The sequence below is a fragment of the Pholis gunnellus genome (genome assembly GCF_910591455.1).
Source record: "Pholis gunnellus genome assembly, chromosome: 19".
NCBI lineage: Eukaryota > Metazoa > Chordata > Actinopteri > Perciformes > Pholidae > Pholis > Pholis gunnellus.
The window spans coordinates 3753300-3770980 of record NC_136546.1 but is presented as its reverse complement, the minus strand read 5'-3'; the positions used below and the strand labels follow the sequence as shown (position 1 = coordinate 3770980).

The window sequence follows — 17681 nt, the reverse complement described above, 5'->3', positions numbered from 1 at the left end:
CCAGAGGAGTCGCCCCCTGATGGACACTAGAGAGAATGCAAGTTTAAGGCACTCCAGCATTGGCTTCACTTTTCGGAGGTTGCTGCCTGTCTGACACACTATATGATTCTCTCCTTTGAATTCCCTCTTTAGTGTTTAGCAATTATTGAATGAGTGAATTATTTTGGATACAGCCAGAAACAGTAACAAGAACAAGTGGAAAGCTCAATGTACTTCATCTTTATTTCATTGCTGTTATTAAGACATGAATTATTCAGATGAAGATAGTACAAACTTTGAGTGCCCTCCCCACATGAAAAGCATTACTCGCTGTGACTGAAGTGGTCTGTTCTTCTGTCTCCAGTTAATTATTTCACTCTTGATCTCTTTATCTATTTTTGCGTTCGCATCCCATGCTGTCAACCTTGTCTCCTAGAAAAGCTTGATCCACCTCAGGTTGTTTCTCTCACCCTAGCAGGAAACTTCAGCCTCTCCACACACAACTTTAATTTTCCCTTTATCACTCCTGTCGTCCTTTGATCTCGCCTCCTTCTGTATTGCTGCCCAGCGCTGCATCTGCCTTTTCCTTCCTTTTCATGTCTGATCATCATTTTGTATTCTACTCCAGTCATCTATCCAGCAGTCCAATCTGCCCTGGTCCGAACTCCCAATAAGCAAGATCTGTAGTCTCTCTGGTCCTTCCCCCCTTTTCCTCTCCATCATCCCAAAACTTCTCCTGCAGCAGACACTACCTCGTCCCCCTTACATCTATTTCCCTGTAACTTTGACTTGACCGGTCTATCCCCAGCGGACCTCCACAGTAGATGTCTGAGGCGTTGCAGATCCTGAGAACAAGCTCCGGCCTCCGGGCACGCTGAGGAAAGTAGCACAGAGCGTGCTTGGCTAAATACCTCTCTTGGTTTCAATCTTTCTTCCACACTATCACATCTGTGTCTGAAGCCAAATCAACCGTTTGAAATCTGATCTCTCACACTTCATCTCTCTTCTAAATGCATTGCTACAAGGTCTTTCTCCACTATCCCACACCCTCCCTCCTGCACATAGCAACCCATGCTACCATCACCAGAACACCAGTAACAGACGAGGGACAGTGACGGTTGTTGAGCGTGAATGATTATTCGCACGACACCTCCGTTGAACCCGGCAATGCCCTGTACTTGTCAAAATCACAGTCTGATGCAAAGTCGCGCTCGGCAGCGGAAAGCGACGCTAGCCGAGCCGCTCCCCGAATCCATCCTGAGCCGTGCGTCAAACTCTCATGTGGGATGTCGCCTCAGCTCTTGCTTTGTGAGTTCATTCTTAAACAGGTAGAGGGGAGAAGGTGAAGAGAAAAGAGGAATAACAGCATTCCTTCCCCCGCTGCCAGGGCCATACAGAGGATTCAATTGGCCTCCAAAATCTATATATGTATCCAGTTACCTTAAAGTGACAATTGGCAATGGTGGAGGAAGTATTCAAATAATTTACTCAATGATAAGGTTCTTAATTTTCTTCAATATATTTTTTGTTGTATTTGGTCAAATTCTCTTTACATCCTGACAGCAATCAATGATTCAAATGCTCTGACAAAAAAAATATCTGGTATTTCTGGCTGTCGCAGGACTGCAATAAGCCCGTCCAAGTATTTAATTCAGCCCAAATATAATGATTGGACGTTTGCACTCTGCCCGTCCACTCATTACTTGCCACTGGTTCTTCCGAAAGCCTTTCTATTGCTAACAATAGCCGTGTTCGTTTTTTACGTTCATTGTGATATCATTTGGAGGGAGGCCTGAAGGGACGGTCCGTCAGTTTCGACACTTTCTCACTTGATTTAGCAGCTTTTGGAGCTAGCTGCCTTCATTGCCAAAGAGTTGGCAACATTGGGCTTGTTTTTTTTTTTATCTAGCATACTCTTGCAAGTTTGTCAAGATAACCAACCCTACCTTTAAGGACATTTTTTTTTTTTGAAAAGGTGGTTCCATCGAAATGATTGAAATGACTACAAACCAGACCTCTTACTGGCCCCGGTGGTTCAGGAATACTGGGGAAGTAGTCCAGTTTGCTTTCTGCTTTGTGGGTTCATACCTCACCGCACCTTACATGCACTAAATACCACTGGCACATTACAATGGAAACCCCAACTGGGAGTGTAAATGATACTTTAACATCCTGCCCTCCGTCCCACTGTCAGGACAGACCTCTGCATCATATCTGCACCACGGGGCTTTCCCATCTGTCAGAGGAGCGCCGGAGGAGTGTGTGGCTGGCTCCCGGCTTTAATGACACTTAGATCACATTAGGGCCTGTGGTTACATGGGAGGAGAGTCGCTGAGGCGCTGAGCCGTAGAGCTCGGGGGGGAGGTCACAGTTCACAATGTATGTTAATTAAAATAGTGTCGCAATCGCTCACGTGAGATCTCCCACGGGTGACTGAGTGCGGTCTTGTATTTTATTTGATGAACAGTAAAATTCTGCCAATCGCTGCAGCTTGTGTGACGGGAACCGTCAACCATTATTGTGCTTATCATCAATAATACATTTATTGTTTTGAAGGGACATATGTCTTGCACAGATAGTCACTTAAGGAGTGCAGATGGTTGGATGGATGGATGGATGTAAGGACAAAAAGAAAGCATAACATATTAATGCTCACATTTGAATTCATACAATCAGGGGTTTTGCTCCTACAGGCTTACTTAGTCTGGTATGACCATTAGCTCATGTTGGCTAATGTCAGCTAATGTTAGAAAAAACATGACATACCGATGAATAACAGACATTCATGTGGCTCAGCTAACTGACATTGTGAATCGTTTTGTACTACAGCTAAGATGTGCTCAAACAGAGCACTCAGTTGATTATTGGACACCGCGAAAAGTTTACGTGAATCTAGTAAAGGACCGTTCACATGTTTGCGTCTAAAAACGCACGGGAAACGCCTGTTGTGCTGCGTTTGTCCTTTTTTCCCTTTATTTGTGCCTGACGTTACGAGGCAACCAAAACCTGCTCGCTGCGATGACATCGACGAAGAAGTTGTAATAACCAGTATGGCGATAGCATAAGATGTCGCGTGACCGTTATTGAAAGTTTCGTGGTATAGTGACGGTATTGAAAGGGGTCAAACTCATCATGGAGTCGGCTGTTCGTGTCCTGTGTGAAACCAACGTTGACTTGAGGAAAGTTACACGTTTCTTAAGAAAGTCTTCTAAGGGCGGTTGTTATTTATTTATACTAGTTACGTTCTTACGTTATATTTTTGTGTTACATCGTTGTGTTACATTGTTGCGTTATGTCGCTGCGTTACGTCATTAAGTAACATTGTTATATTACCTTGTTAGGTTACCTTATTACTTTACGTTTTTACATTATAGTTTTAACACAGCATGTTTTTTCTAACCTCAAACAAGTAGATTGTTGCCGAAACCTAACCAATCGTTTTTTCAACCTTAACCACGTGGCATTGTGTGTTTCTGCAAGCGTGATACAAGACTGCTATGAAACATGCGTTTTTGTTTCAGAAACCTTGACTTTTTAACATATCCCGTGCTTTGCAGAAATATACAACATAAACATGTTTTACGGTTTATGGGTTGCTCGTCAAATGTGCCTTTGTTCCACCTATTCACCTCAGAGATACATTATATCATCTTAATTAATTAGTGTTTCATCACAATTTCTGCTCTTGTTCAAAACGTTCTGAGAAATCTGTAATATTATGAGAATAATGTCACAATATCTTAAGAAAAAGTTCCAAGGGGATCTTTGAGATGTAGCCTCTTCAAGGGCCCGTCAGAATGATCTAACGAATGGCTTCACTCCAAAAATAATGTAAACGAGTTTGCTCAAATATTGGTAGGCACAACTCTGTTCCCCCAAAATATCCATATGCTAAAACATATGCCTTTGGTTCCCTCCTCATTACCCGACCTGTTCTTACTTCACACCTCAGCCCGCCGTGAGTCCAGGGATGGTCAGACAGAAAAAAGAATTCACTATAATAGATATTCCAAAGAAAGCCAACACATCCTCCCTTTATTATTTACAAGGGTCTTAACTGAATGGCCTCACAAACAAGTGGAATGGAAGATGAATTAGTTATGTCCTTCAAAACAAGTTAAACAAGAAATATATCTGCTCCTTTAAAATGGGTGGAGTAGTAGATAAGGAGCTAATTAACTTGGCAGTATGTGGTTTGATTTATGATGTCCAATTAGTGACAGAAGTCCTTCTATGTGCAGTCATTTCTCATTCCCTGACTTGGATGACTCAGGCGCTGGTGGTACCTGCTGACAGGTCTGGTAATATGTTTGAGTCAGAGCAGTCTATTACTCATTTTCTCCCATTGTCTTTTCTATGTGGCCTGGCTGTTTCATAGCCTCATTCTTTTTATGTTCATTTACACTTAGTCACTTTATTTATAGCTTGATTTTGTCACCCTGGATAGTTTGCACACTTGTTCATCGGTGCATTGCAATGTAACCTTTTTGGTCAAGTGGCCACTGTGCAGCAGGGTTCAGTGTTTTCAGCAGTTTTTTGAAACAAAAGAAATTAAAATGACCGCTTTGTCTGTTTGCCTCTGCCAACCAGTGGAGTTGCAGTTTGGGCAAAATGTCTTTACTTCATCGATTTTATCTATCAGACATTTGTTTGAAATTGTCATAATTAGCAATTTAATTCTTGAGTTATAGACAAAAATTTGTTTTGTGAGTTCACATGACCATGACCTTCAACCACCAAATTCCAAACAGTTTAGACCTTTGACCCAAGTTTGAAAAAATTCCCTCAAGGAGTTTCTGATATATCGCATCCACAGATGGACGGACAAACCAAAAGCATAATGCCTCCAGTGGTGGGTGTTGCCATCGCGAAGGCATAAAAAAACCCGGCTACCAGCCAAAGTGGCTGATGGAAGTGGAAGAGTTTAGGCCTTTGCTTAAGTCTGTATTTTTCATTTGCGTTTTAAAAAAATCCATCATCCAATACAATTCATGACAACCTTGCACACTTCAATGCGTTTTCTAATTATTTTTGTACTAAAATTTTGCAAAAGGAATGCCTCCTGCCTACTAGAGCCCCCTCCTAAGGGGGCTCTCTGTACTGTCTATCTTAGACCATCGAACAAATACTCATTACGAAACGAATATAATGATGATACCACGTGAAACTTCAGAACCTTGGTTAAAATAATATGAATGCCATTTGTACATACTCCAAACACAACTCACTCACCAACTATTAGAATTACTACAATACCATATTCATATTTCGCCAGGAGTGTGCACACTCAGCACATTTCAGGACCTAGCAATCGAAGCTAGATGCTAACAAAGAAACCGAGATAGCACAAAGCACGCCAACTACACACTGATTACAGACATATCCGTAACATCTCTCTCAGTCAGACTATGACTGAGATATTAGAGGGGTATTTTGAGCGAGGGAGATGGGAGGAATCAACTCCCTGCTGCCGGAGCATATGCGTCACAATTTACGGAGACTTGCTGATTTCGACTGGCTAACAGTGCTGTCCGTCATTCTCATGTAGGTAACTCAATTGTATTGAACACCATTAGTAATATACAAGTGAAATATATAGTTTGGTACATGAGAAAATTCAAATGGCACACATGGTGCCAAAATGTACCCAAATGCACATTTTGGAAATCTCGCCTAAACTCTCTGTACTAAAACCTCTCTCATGTTGTTGTGCTTCACTTTATCAAAGTCAAACTTTGCAGAGAGACTGCTCACATATTGTGCTATGATTTGGGAATGTTTTTAGGCTTGGACCTGCATCATTTTGTGGAGAATTGCAGTATTAAAAAGTATTAGTAGTAGAATTTATAGCACCCTTAGTGGTGAATAGAAGTGTCACAATAATAAAAGGTAAAATATGTTAAGTCACAATATATTTACTAAAGAATGAATTATATGTTTGTAATATGTTTACATGAAGGATATTATATGTGACAGTATATTGACACATTGAATGTATTGAAATCATGAAAGCATAATCACTGGAGGACTTAAACACTGTGAAGAATAGCCATCAGGAAAAGTTAGGGATTATTCAATGCGAGGCTGTTCAGAGACAGGGGAGGAGAAGCTGAGACAACTGATGACAAGCAGAGACTGCCGTAAGACAACAGGAGAGGACTCCTGGGAAAGACCAATGCGGCCGCAGGACAGAGGGCAGGTCAGAGGTGATGTCAGAGGGAGCCCAGCCACAGAGATGAGCAGCGGATCGATGAAGGAGGGGTCAGAGCGATTGGAAGCCAATCACTGACCCCAGAAGATGGCCTTTGTGTTTTGCGACAGGTTTCGGACGCTTTCCGACCATCAAAGGACATAAAAGGAATGTTTGAGAGCGCGTGCGGGAGGCCATGGCATAGTTCCGTTTTTCAGCAACCCAGCTAGGTGAGTCCTGTGAGTGGAGTTTGCTCATGGTCTCTGCTCTCGTGATGCATACTATCGATAGTGTATTTTAGATTGTAATTGTCATCATCAGTTTACAGTTGTCATCGTTTAATTAAATACTGTTTTGAATTTGGACCGGATCGAGTTGCTTTTTGATGCGCCTGCGCAGTCAGAAGTAAACACGGCAGCGGCCTTGCGATTCCTCCAGAAACTTCAGCCTCAACAATTTCAAAGAAATAATATCAATAAAAGTGCTTTTTTTTCAGGCGAAACTGAAACTTTTCAATTTGAGCTGTGTGCCATCTTCATTTACTCTTAACCAGTAACATATATACTGATATTTACACATCTGAACAAATCTCACAAGTGTTCCCTTTATTATAACATCAACATTATTCAAATAGACCTTGTGGTTGCAAAGATGCACTCTTTTTAGTATGGGTATGCAATTTTCGAGCAGAGGCCTAAAAATAGGGCTAGGGTTCAAGATGATTCATAACTTACAATACGTGGGTGCAGTGGATAGCGCTAGTTGCAAACAGGGCTAATGGATGAATGATATTAGCACGAAGCTATCGTTTAGCTGCCTAGAGCACAATCACTACTGTCTAATCTTTACTACATCCTTTTCTTTTTGCGACCGTCCCCGATTCCAAGCTCTTCTTTAATCACCTGCCACAATCTACCTTTAAGTTCCACGTCTCTGTATCGTAAAGAGCTTTGTGCCGGGAGACAAATGAACGAAGTGAATCAGCTCATCAGATTCCATTATACATGATGACGTTTGCATGTATGGTAGCTCTGAGTGGTCAAACAACTCTGATGGATGGCAATAGAAGAAATTTAACCTTGTTCCGAAATCTTTAATTGCGGTCGAAAGTCGTGTAACCGTGATTGACACATTTTGGACAAAAAAATAAAGACTTTATGTGCAGACATCTTTACAGCCAGAATGTTCCCAGCATTTGGCAGGTGGCTGGTGTGAACGTGCAACATCAGCTCCGTCGAACGCTTCCACCTGCTCCACACGTTCCCACCTCAGCCGTCTCCGTAATGATGTCTCCTCACAGCGAGGAGCTGCCGGCTTATTGCAGAACGTCTGTGCGTCGCCTCGAAACGGGAATCAGCGGAGGAGGCATCTCTGCCCTTTCTGCCGTCTTAAGCAGAATGCAAAATGAAGCCTGGTGCGATGGATGTGTGGATTATTGTTGAAGCTACAGAAATAGCATGTTTCCGTTGTGATCCTTCCAACCGGCGCTGAATACTGAAGGAGACTGAACTGAAGGAGCCGTCGTGGTTTCTGTTTCTCTATAGTATCTTTCCATATCAGCTTAGTAGTAGCTAGCATCATAAAGGTGCTTTCATTTGGTCTTTTTTTTGCATGCCCACTACAGTTTTAACTGTACTATCACGGGTGTCTGCACTCTCACTGCCCTGGTCTCTTTATTTCCGCTGTGAGCAGGCACATGGGTCCACTCTCTGACGGACGGGCAGACCCGACTGTTGGGCGTAATTGCTGGAGGATCAGTCATCCCAAGTGCATCAGGTCTGTTGCTGTTCCCATGCAAAAAGGCAGATTCGGGACAATAGGCTGGAAGACCTGACCCAAATCTGTCTTTACACAAGGCCCCTTTCTGCATGATGGAGATGTGGCTCAGGGAGCAAATAATTAGATTATTCAAATACAATAACGCAGTCGGTCACATTGGACGCCGGTGTATATAGCTGAGCAGTGGGTTGATTAAAGGCAGAGGAAGCAGAGCAGGGTGGATGCGAGGAGGAGGGGGGGGGGGGGGGGGTTCACTACAATATTTTCCCTAATTGATGTGGAAGGAAGGCCATTCAATTCATCTCGGATGCTGAGCAGGGTTGCAAGCGTTTCTGCATATAGCGAATTAGGTCAGCAAAGTATAGCCAAATATGAGGGAAGTGGTGAAGACGATGGACGCATGCATGAAGATACAGGTGCGCACCTGTCGTATCATTGAGGGAAACGTCTTCCAAATAAATCCCGCCAGTGTTTAACAGCGTGACATCTCCCAAACAAATACACACTTGAAGAGGAAAGGGGCTGTGGGGCTTTTCTGACTCCGTTACGCACAAATGTCACACCTGCGCGTTCAATAAGGAAGCGAATGGTCGGATCCATCCGCGGGTTATTAATCACAGAAAAAAGCCATATGATGCTCATTCTGAGGTACTTACGTGCCATATTGCGAAGAAGATCAGGGACACGCAGAGGACCAGAGACAGCATGTAGCAGAAGGCAGCAAAAGTGAACATAATTGAAAGGGGAAACGGTGGATAATTTCCCAAAGAAGCACGATCCCGCTGGCAAACATCTAAAACAACAACAACAAAAAGAGAGGAGGAAAAAAAAAGGAGGAGGAAGGGGAGGGAGAGACAGGAAGAAAGTTATCACGGTGCCATGAGACGCCGATGCATTGCCGGCACCATGACTTCGTCCCCCTTTTGCAACGTTTGCAACAAATTGTTGCAGGAAAAAAACTCCTCTCCAGACGGATTGTTCCGCGCGTCCAGGCAGCGGCGGCGGCAGCGGCGGTGGCGGCGATGTGACTTCGGGAGTCAGAGCTGGTCTCAAATCAGTGCGCCTGGCACGATCGGCGTCGTTGAGGTGTAATCATAGAAAGAAAAAAAAAAAAGGGCTCGCGCTCTTCTCCGAGATGGAGGTTATCAATGTGAGGAGGTTTGTGCGCAAAGCCGTGCAGGTAATCCATTCAGCAAGCAGCAGCAGCTCTGTGCTCTGTGTCTGTGCTGGGGTGATGGTGTTATGAGGAGAGCCCCCCCCCTCCTCGCCACCTCGTGCCACAAGGCGTGAAAAAATAAAAAAATAGTAATTTCCCTTCCTGACAAACCTATCAGCAGCAGCGAGCAGGGGGGGGGGGGGGGGGGGGGGCGCGTGAACAGGTGGATTTAAAAGAGCCGCAAACCCCGGTGCGCTTGCGTGCGTGTGCGCGTGTAGCTGATGCGTGCTGTGGTTATAGTCAACTGTGACTCTTTGACCATCATTTCTGAGCGTTTGTAACTGAATTGCGCATGTTTCTGGGTTGAGTGATGGATGCAGCCTGGTAGAAAGACAGCCCTCTCTATTGTATTGTTGTGACTTTAACCTGATCAATACCACGTGATTTGCAATGTACACAATGATTAGACTCACCACTTCATGTGTTGTAGCCTACTGTACATGCCTCAGAGGGAAAGCAGACAGTCCAGAACTACCACACACAAAATGATCCACACTCCCAAAAGATAATCAACATACAGAAAATGATCACTTGGGGGGGGGGGGGGGGGGGGGGGGGATTAAATAAAAGAAATACAGTTTCATTAATGATTTCAAAGAAACAGAACCCTCTGCTTGGATTAAGGCCTGCAGTATGTTTGAACTGTGATGCTGGTGCCACCGCCTGACGCTTTTGTAAATTGCAAGTGCCGTAGAGCAATGGTTTACATTTCAGAGGCATAATGCTGCGGTGAGACACCCGGGGAACATGTGTGCCTGCTCTGCTAAATCAATAACACCCTCTGAGTTTATCATATCCGTGTGAGCTGCAGTGTATTCAGAATATTACTGTTAGGGTGTTTTTGTAGAGGGTTGAAAGCAGCTGACTTCAGAAATAAGTTAAGAGATGGATAAGTCACACAGGTAGAGAACTAGAAAATGTATTTCCTGCAGAAAATGCACGTGAATCCTGACAGATGACGTTAATTGCAAGGCGTTGCTGAAAATACTTTAATAAATTGAAGCGCAAAGCATTGCACTGTACTGCTGACAGACGTAATTGTAATACTGCCCAAGGTGAAATGAATGAACGTGATATACAGAAAGGTTGGAATAAACCCTCAAAACTATGAAATGTTAGACAAAAAGCAGTATTGGGGTAAAATAAAGCTTTTAAATTATAAGTCGTCAGACAGAAATCATAGTATTTCAGTGGAATGAACCTTTAAAACTATAAGTTGTTGGACAGAAGGTTAGTATTTGGGTGGAATACACCTTTAACACTTTAAGTAGCTAAACAGGAAGTAGTATTTGGGTGCAGGAATGAACCTTTACAACTATACGTTGTTAGACATAAAGAAGTATTTGGGTAGAATGAACCTTTTAAAACTATTAGTAGTTACACAGGAAGTAGTATTTGGGTGGAATAAACCTTTACAACTATAAGTGGTTCGGCAAAAAGTTTTTAGGTGAAAAACAAGCCTCATCCTGAGCTTCCTGAAGAAACACTTACCCTATTGCTTTCTTATTCTTTTCTCACATTCTTATTCCATAAGAAGGGGATACGATACAAGGGCCTTTGGTTTGTTGACTTCTTTTTTTATTCTGGGGACAGACAGGAGTCCCTGTATTCTAAGAGCGAAGACTCCTGATTGGACTAAAGAATAAGCTTTGAGGAGATAAGTCAGGTAGGAAGGGGGCGTGTCCATTCACGATTTAGGTAGCCAATGAAGGGAAGCTAAAACGGTTGGAAAAAGCCCCTTTCACAGCAGTTATTCAAACACATGTCGCATTAGGTTAAACACAGGTGAGATTAATGACATTAATTATGGCCCCGTTAAATGTAGGCCCTGGTGTTGCGCATGTTGGTTCACTGGTATGACGGACACACAAATAAGTGTGGGACCATCATTCATTTAATCAATTACTGTGTGCGTAGAATTTAAGATGAGGCCCACCTCTCATACCCCAGGGGGAGGAAAATGTAACTCTTTTTAACGTGAGGAGTGAGGACCCTTTGTTGAATATATTGTGTGTGAATTGTCAAAATAATGTGAGCATGTGATGAACTGGTACCGCTTGTTTACCTCCAGGTCGGCATGTATGCATTAAATTGAGCGTAGATGCTAGGTTTTCAGAGCTCAACATGTTGTTTTTGAGATCGTTTGCACATGTCGGTTAAAGAGGCAATGTGTGGCTCAGTGGTAGAGCGGGGCTGTCCTCCAATCACAGAATCGGTGGTTCAATCCCCGGCTCTGCTAGTCCATGTCCATGTGTCTTGGGCAAGACACCTAACCCCAAATTGTGATGGATGGTTAGTTAGAGTCCTGATGGGTAGGTAGAGCTAGAGCAAGAAGGCTGTAAGCTAACTTGCTATTGCTAGCAGACTTGTGTGGTGTAGAGTAGCGGGTCGGGAAAGCTTACCCAGAACCTCCTGCGGTTTGGCATCTCAGCCTGGTTTGACAACCTCAATGTACAACTGAAAGCCCAGATCACCCGGCTAACACAAAGAGCCATGAAAATGATGGGAGTCAGACAGCATCCCACACTCCAGGTCGTCTTTGATGAAACTATCATCAGACACGCCCAGAAGATTATTTCAGACCCCACTCATGTCCTCCACCCTGAATACCAGCTTCTTCCCTCAGGCAGACGCTTCAGAGTCCCCCAAGTGCAGCCCAACCGCTTTAAGAACTCCTTTGTCCCCCCGTCCATCAAAGCCCTAAATGGCAAGCTAGCCAGAGCCTAACCCCTGTAACACCGATTTTTTTTAATTCATTTTTGTATTTTTATTATCTTAAACTATACACTACAGGTGTGTTGGACAGGTGTGAAATGTATTTGTTGGCTGGTGGCAGTCTTTTGCATGTACAGTAGGTACTGTGTGTGCGGGTATGTGGACTGCCGACAGTCTGTGTATGTAATGTATGTATGCAATATGTTACTTGTATTGTTTTAACAGCAGACACTGTATGTATATTTCCAAGACAAATTTCCTTCGGGACAATAAAGTCTATCTCAACCACGGAAAAAACCAGCTCACTTAATTCATTATGTATTTCAATGACTTAAGCAATTTTCATGAATCCGGGTTACCATCAGTAGCCAAAGGGACATTTTTGTGGTTTATGACCTAAACCAGAAAAAAGAAATTGCTTTTGAAAAGTAGTTTTGCACATAAAATGGCAAATGCACCCATAAAGCATAATAGAAGATGGTGCCACTAAACGAACAAATGTAGTGTGAGTGTATTTCAAGTCGATGGGTTTGTTTCATAGAGAAGGTGAAATGGGGCTTTTTGGGAGAATGAAACCAGGACAAAAGAGGGTGTATTGCCTTAAGAACAAAAGCCATGTTATTAGTTTTGGTTAAAAATATCAATGTAAAATAAGCTCATGTTGAGACAGTAAAAACAAATGCATTCATGCATTAGAGGACAAGAGAACATATCGTTTGTTCTATGGGTATCCCTGTTTATGAACTGAGGTCATCAGCTGACCTCCTGTCATCCACAAGGTTATCTACACAAGTCTTTCTGTTTTAGTAGACAACAGATGGTCTGAGGTGTGTAGACAGGAACGGCTGCCCAGTTACCGTTTCGCTCTCCTGGGCAAGCTATGCAGGATGAGGGTGAGACCCTACCTGGGAGGCACTCAACCAAGAAGTGGTGCACAAGGGGTTCCGTGGAGTCCATGTGCGAAGACTGACCCCTCTCTGTAGCTGTCTCGGGCGTCAGATGGACTACCTGATGATACCTTTATGTGAAGGAACTCCTCCTGCTGCAGACAGGTTGAAACTTAGCGAATTGAAAATTGAACATTCCACAGGCGTCAACCTTCGGTTCTTCCGAGTGATGCCGATGCGGAAGTGTCTTATAACATGCATTCTCTCTAATGTCCACCAGGGGGCGACTCCTCCGGTTGTATAGAAGTCTATGAGAAAATGACTCTACTTCTCTCTTGATTTATTTCCTCAGTAAACATTGTAAACATGAGTTTATGGTCTCAATCTCTAGTTTCAAGTCTTCTTCAATACAGCATGATGTTCATTTAGTAAATGATGGTCCATTTAGAGTCAAACAGACCATAAAGCATAGTATGCTTTAGGGCGGGGCTTACTGTGATTGACAGGTCGCTGCTGAGATGAGGACGGCAAAATCGCCAAACTCTAGGCTTCAAAACGTCAGTCCACAAAGCAATGGGGGACGTCACGATGACTACGTCCACTTATTATACACAGTCTGGTTGCACACATGTATTATTAATAAGAGTATCATGTATCACATATAATAAAATATGATCCGTGCAAAACAAAAGCAATTATGACCTCATGATATATTATAAAATGATAAAGGATTATGTGTGGGTGCTTATAACTACAAATATACAGTGCTATAAGCAGATTATAACACATTGTAAGCATGTTTGTAATAATTATGTGTCCATTTATTGTTTCGGCAGGTTACACTTCTTTTGTAACCTGCCGAAGACACTTGTTGTATGCAAGTATACTGGCAATGTAGTTGAAGTTATACATAATATGTGGCACTGTCTACTAATCCATCCATCATTGGGCGAGGTAGGCAGGTAATAACAATGATTATAATTCATTTAAGTTACACATTTCTAGAAGCAGCAAAATATAGACAGTGACAGCATATAAGGGCCTTTAAAACAACAGATGGTAGAAAGAGCAGTACAGTCTTCAGGAGCCAGTTAACATGGTAACGTAGCCTATGTAGTAACGATTGTTAGCTCCTCCGAGACAGACATGCCATTATAGCTTGTTATGGCGGTAATTCACTTTTTATGGGAATAGACGGCAGGAACGGTGTTACGCGTTTGGCAGCCCGCCGTGTTTGCTATAACAATGAAGAAATGCTGTGAATCATACGACACCTCTGAGCGACTTTTGCTTTCAGAGACGTGTTTCAAGTATACTGTAGCTACAATCTATTTAGTCTAAACTTGACATTGGCACCTTGTCGCCTATAGCAACAGCCTGACAGCTAGCGCTGCTATGACTCAGCGTGATCACTTTCATCACAAACGCAGATCACTGGGTGAGAAAAATAAAACAATTTGTTGAGTAATGAGCGATACGTGTAACTTCTGGGGATGATTTGAAAAAAAAAAAAAAAAAACACACTGACACCGCACACATACATGTGTATATAAATATGTAAATATATGTAAATACTGGGAAAAAGATTCCAACAAGCAAAAAGGCCATTTTACAGTTTGTTACATCATTTATGGATTCCCATTTTCTCCAAGTGCTCAATAATACAAAAATAGAAAGAAGACAGGACTCTGAATTGCCAACTTTATTCCTTTCAGAGCATCTTCCTTTGAGAGCTTTGTCGTCTGACACGTGTCACTCAGACCTCCTGTGATGTAACCGGAAATCGCTGCAGTGCAGCTTTTCACACACACGCTAAGTCACTCCAGGACCACTACACTGTCAGTGTTATTCTTCCCCAATACATGTGATGAATGACGGCACCTTGTGGGGTCAAGGAGACCGTTGTGCCCGAGTGTCTGGGAGAGACAGACAGGAGGCCGGTGAGAAGGGAGAGACAGACAGGTGAAGACGGACTGGACGAGGAGTCTGCACGGCCACTAGTGACGGGCGGATTACTGCCGTTTGCTTTTTTTGTCGAACACTTTCTGATCCTGCGTCTGAGTTCAGGTGGCAGTATTCTTGACGGACCACTAGAGATATTCAGTACATCTATACGAAATGTCAGTTTGAAGTCAGCGTGCAGACATCGCTCCTCTGTCCTGCAACATTTTACTGATGCAACACTTAAAATTCATATATGTGATGTTGTGTGTGTGCTACCATCACTTGGCATGCAACTGACCCTTTAGAAAGTTGGGTTTCTCAAAGCTGTTTTCAATAATAACACTTTAGACGCAGTTGTAGTTGCACTGAACTGTCTTTCTGATGAGTTGCACCTACAAGTTAGTGAGAAACCTTTTAAAAACCTTTTGAAGCTGAACAGAAAGTTATGAGGCTTGTTTCTTCACCTAAATACTATACTTTTACTTTTTCATTTCCCCCTCTTTCTCCGTGTCTTCAGCCGTACCGCTGCTACATTTTCAAACCGCAAATCCATTTTCTTGGTTTCTCATCCGCCACATTATTTTGGAACTGGCTTCCTGGTCACACGAAGCAAACGCAATCGTGAACGAGGTTGCGTAGTTGCAGCAGTTTACGGCAGTCGATCGATGCGTCAACAACAAGAATACTGAATAGAAAGTGTGGATTATCAAACTTGCATTTACCTTTTTTTTTATTGCATATGTTATAGTAGAATTATTTTAGGAATTGTGCACGACTGATACTTTTTTAATTAACTTTTTAATATTCTCACATACCTCCGGCAGTATTCCCACAAGGGCACTGGTACCATTCGAGAGCAGCGGTTCCATTGACGCCGTCTGACCCCAAATTCCTGCAGCACTGAAAGAATGCTCAGCGAATGAAGGAACGTTCATTCTGAAATAACTTGTCGGGGTTTTGCCCACACCGGTGTTTGTGAGCAGTGGACCGTGAGCATCAGCTGCCGTGGGGACTCATGTTTAGCACCGACAAGCTAAACGTGTCAAGTTGGCCTTTTTTCAGCTCTTTTGTGGAAGCAGCGTTGCCAGAAATTGGCATGGGCCCCGATTTCTCTTTTTTTGTTGGGAACGGGGCCAAGGCCATAATGTACTCAGTTCCCAGCAAGCATTCTACAAATGGTGTTGCGTAGCAACTAATAATCCTTTTTTTAAAATCCAATCAAGAAGTGTTTTCTGCCCTGTTTTTTTGAACGGTTATTCATCCGAGGGAGACCATTACTCCGCAGGAGCAGCCGTCTGATAAGCACTCACAGAAGGTACGAGACACAACTGGGAGCTCTTCAGTAAAAGTGTGTGATTTGAACATCTCCTCGGTCAGTTCAGAGGCTTCCCTCTTTAGTTACGAGGAGTTTGGGTATAAACGGATTGTATTACTTGCCCACCGCCGTTCAGTTGTTTTTAAATATAGAAATAAAAGAATTGTTAATTCTTGGCGTATCAGCAACCATTTTCATCAACTAAAATAACTTTATAAATAACGGACGCTGCATCATAAACAGCAGTAGTGTCACAGCACGGAGCAGCAAGAGAGAGATTGCGGCTATCACATTACGAGAGTGAAGGATATTGATGACAAGGCGAAAAGCTAAAGTACCTTTATCTTAGCGCCCAATGCTAATGGCGTTAATGACGCAATCTGTACTTTTTGAGAGGATCTTTGGCACGGTCCAGGACGGCCTGTACATCGACTTCAGTGGGAGGACCTGGAGCTCACCCCCCAGTTCCTGGGAGCCAACACAGACACCACGCTGCTGGAGGCTTGGGCCGTATTGCTGACCGTCAGATCCCTCTGAAGTAAAGCAAGAGGTTTTCTAACGACACCAGGTGATCGTTTCCTACAGCCAGAAATGGCTATAGGAAATGGCACAAACATAATATGAATGAATAAGAATATGTCGTGCGAGTTTTAGATGGAGCCGTCGGGAAGTGAAAGAATTTAAATCTACACAATTTGTACCGATTCAACTCTTCTATAAAAGGCTGCAGTTTGTCCGTCACAGAGCCGGACGCTCAAAACCGCCGACGATATCGAATTACCTCAAACAAGCCTGGAAGTTGGGACATTTTAAAAAAAGGTAAAGTTAATGCAGCAACATGTCAGGTTTATGTTATTGGGTGATGTGGCAGCAATAGCAGACTGAGTCAACATGTATATGGAGTGGCTCTCAGTCCCCGTGTGCCCTTTGTGAACCCAGTAGGAGTCAAATCCCCACACCATGACACTGCTGCCCAGAACAATGTTGTGTAATTGTTACAAGATGAATTGAAGACATTTGTCCAGCAGATGGTGCAACTTTCCTTCTTTTTTATTTTGCATTGAAGTGGAGAAGAGCTGAAGTAGAGGGTGTGATTTCACACGTGACATGAGTGTTAAGTGACAGTTTCACGGGCAAACTACTCCGAGTGCACTGATTCTTCTTTGTCACATATCAAGGCGGATACCTTCATCCCTGTGCTCATTTGTCCCGTATTGTGTAACTAAACTACGGTTTTGGTGTTCTTCTATTTGTACATTATATTTAAATGCAAAAACACTTACAATCTTAAGGTAACAATTCAACATTTTGGGAAACACGCTTATTCACTTTATTTCCAAGGTCCACCAGGAAATTTCAATTCCTGCTTTCTGGTGATTGTTTATGTATTCATTTATGGTAGAAATGTTTTCATTGATATAGAGTAAAACATTCAAAATATAAAAAATGTATGGAATATAATGTTGTAAGACTCCGCAGTCATATTCTTATGTCTTTAACATCTTTCAATGTTCACGTGGTGTTCACCTATTCACTTCAATGATACATGAATTGAATTCATTAGCTCATACAGGGCTCAGCGAGATCTCTGCTCACGTTCAAAACTTTCTGCACATTCAAAACATTTAACGCTTGTCTGTCTTCTCTGAGGAGTCG

The 17681-nt window shown here is 42.9% G+C and overlaps 1 protein-coding gene across 1 annotated transcript in view; it reads right to left on the bottom strand.

The window, feature by feature from the left end:
- Nucleotides 1–8682, bottom strand: part of cnih3 (cornichon family AMPA receptor auxiliary protein 3) — a gene marked incomplete at both ends in the record, with an annotated part of 71358 nt that extends 62676 nt beyond the window's left edge. The window contains one exon of the mRNA XM_079180923.1: nucleotides 8605–8682. Coding sequence (XP_079037049.1) covers nucleotides 8605–8682 — 78 coding nt within the window. The remainder of the gene's footprint in view (nucleotides 1–8604) is intronic.
- Between the last annotated feature and the right edge of the window lie 8999 nt (nucleotides 8683–17681).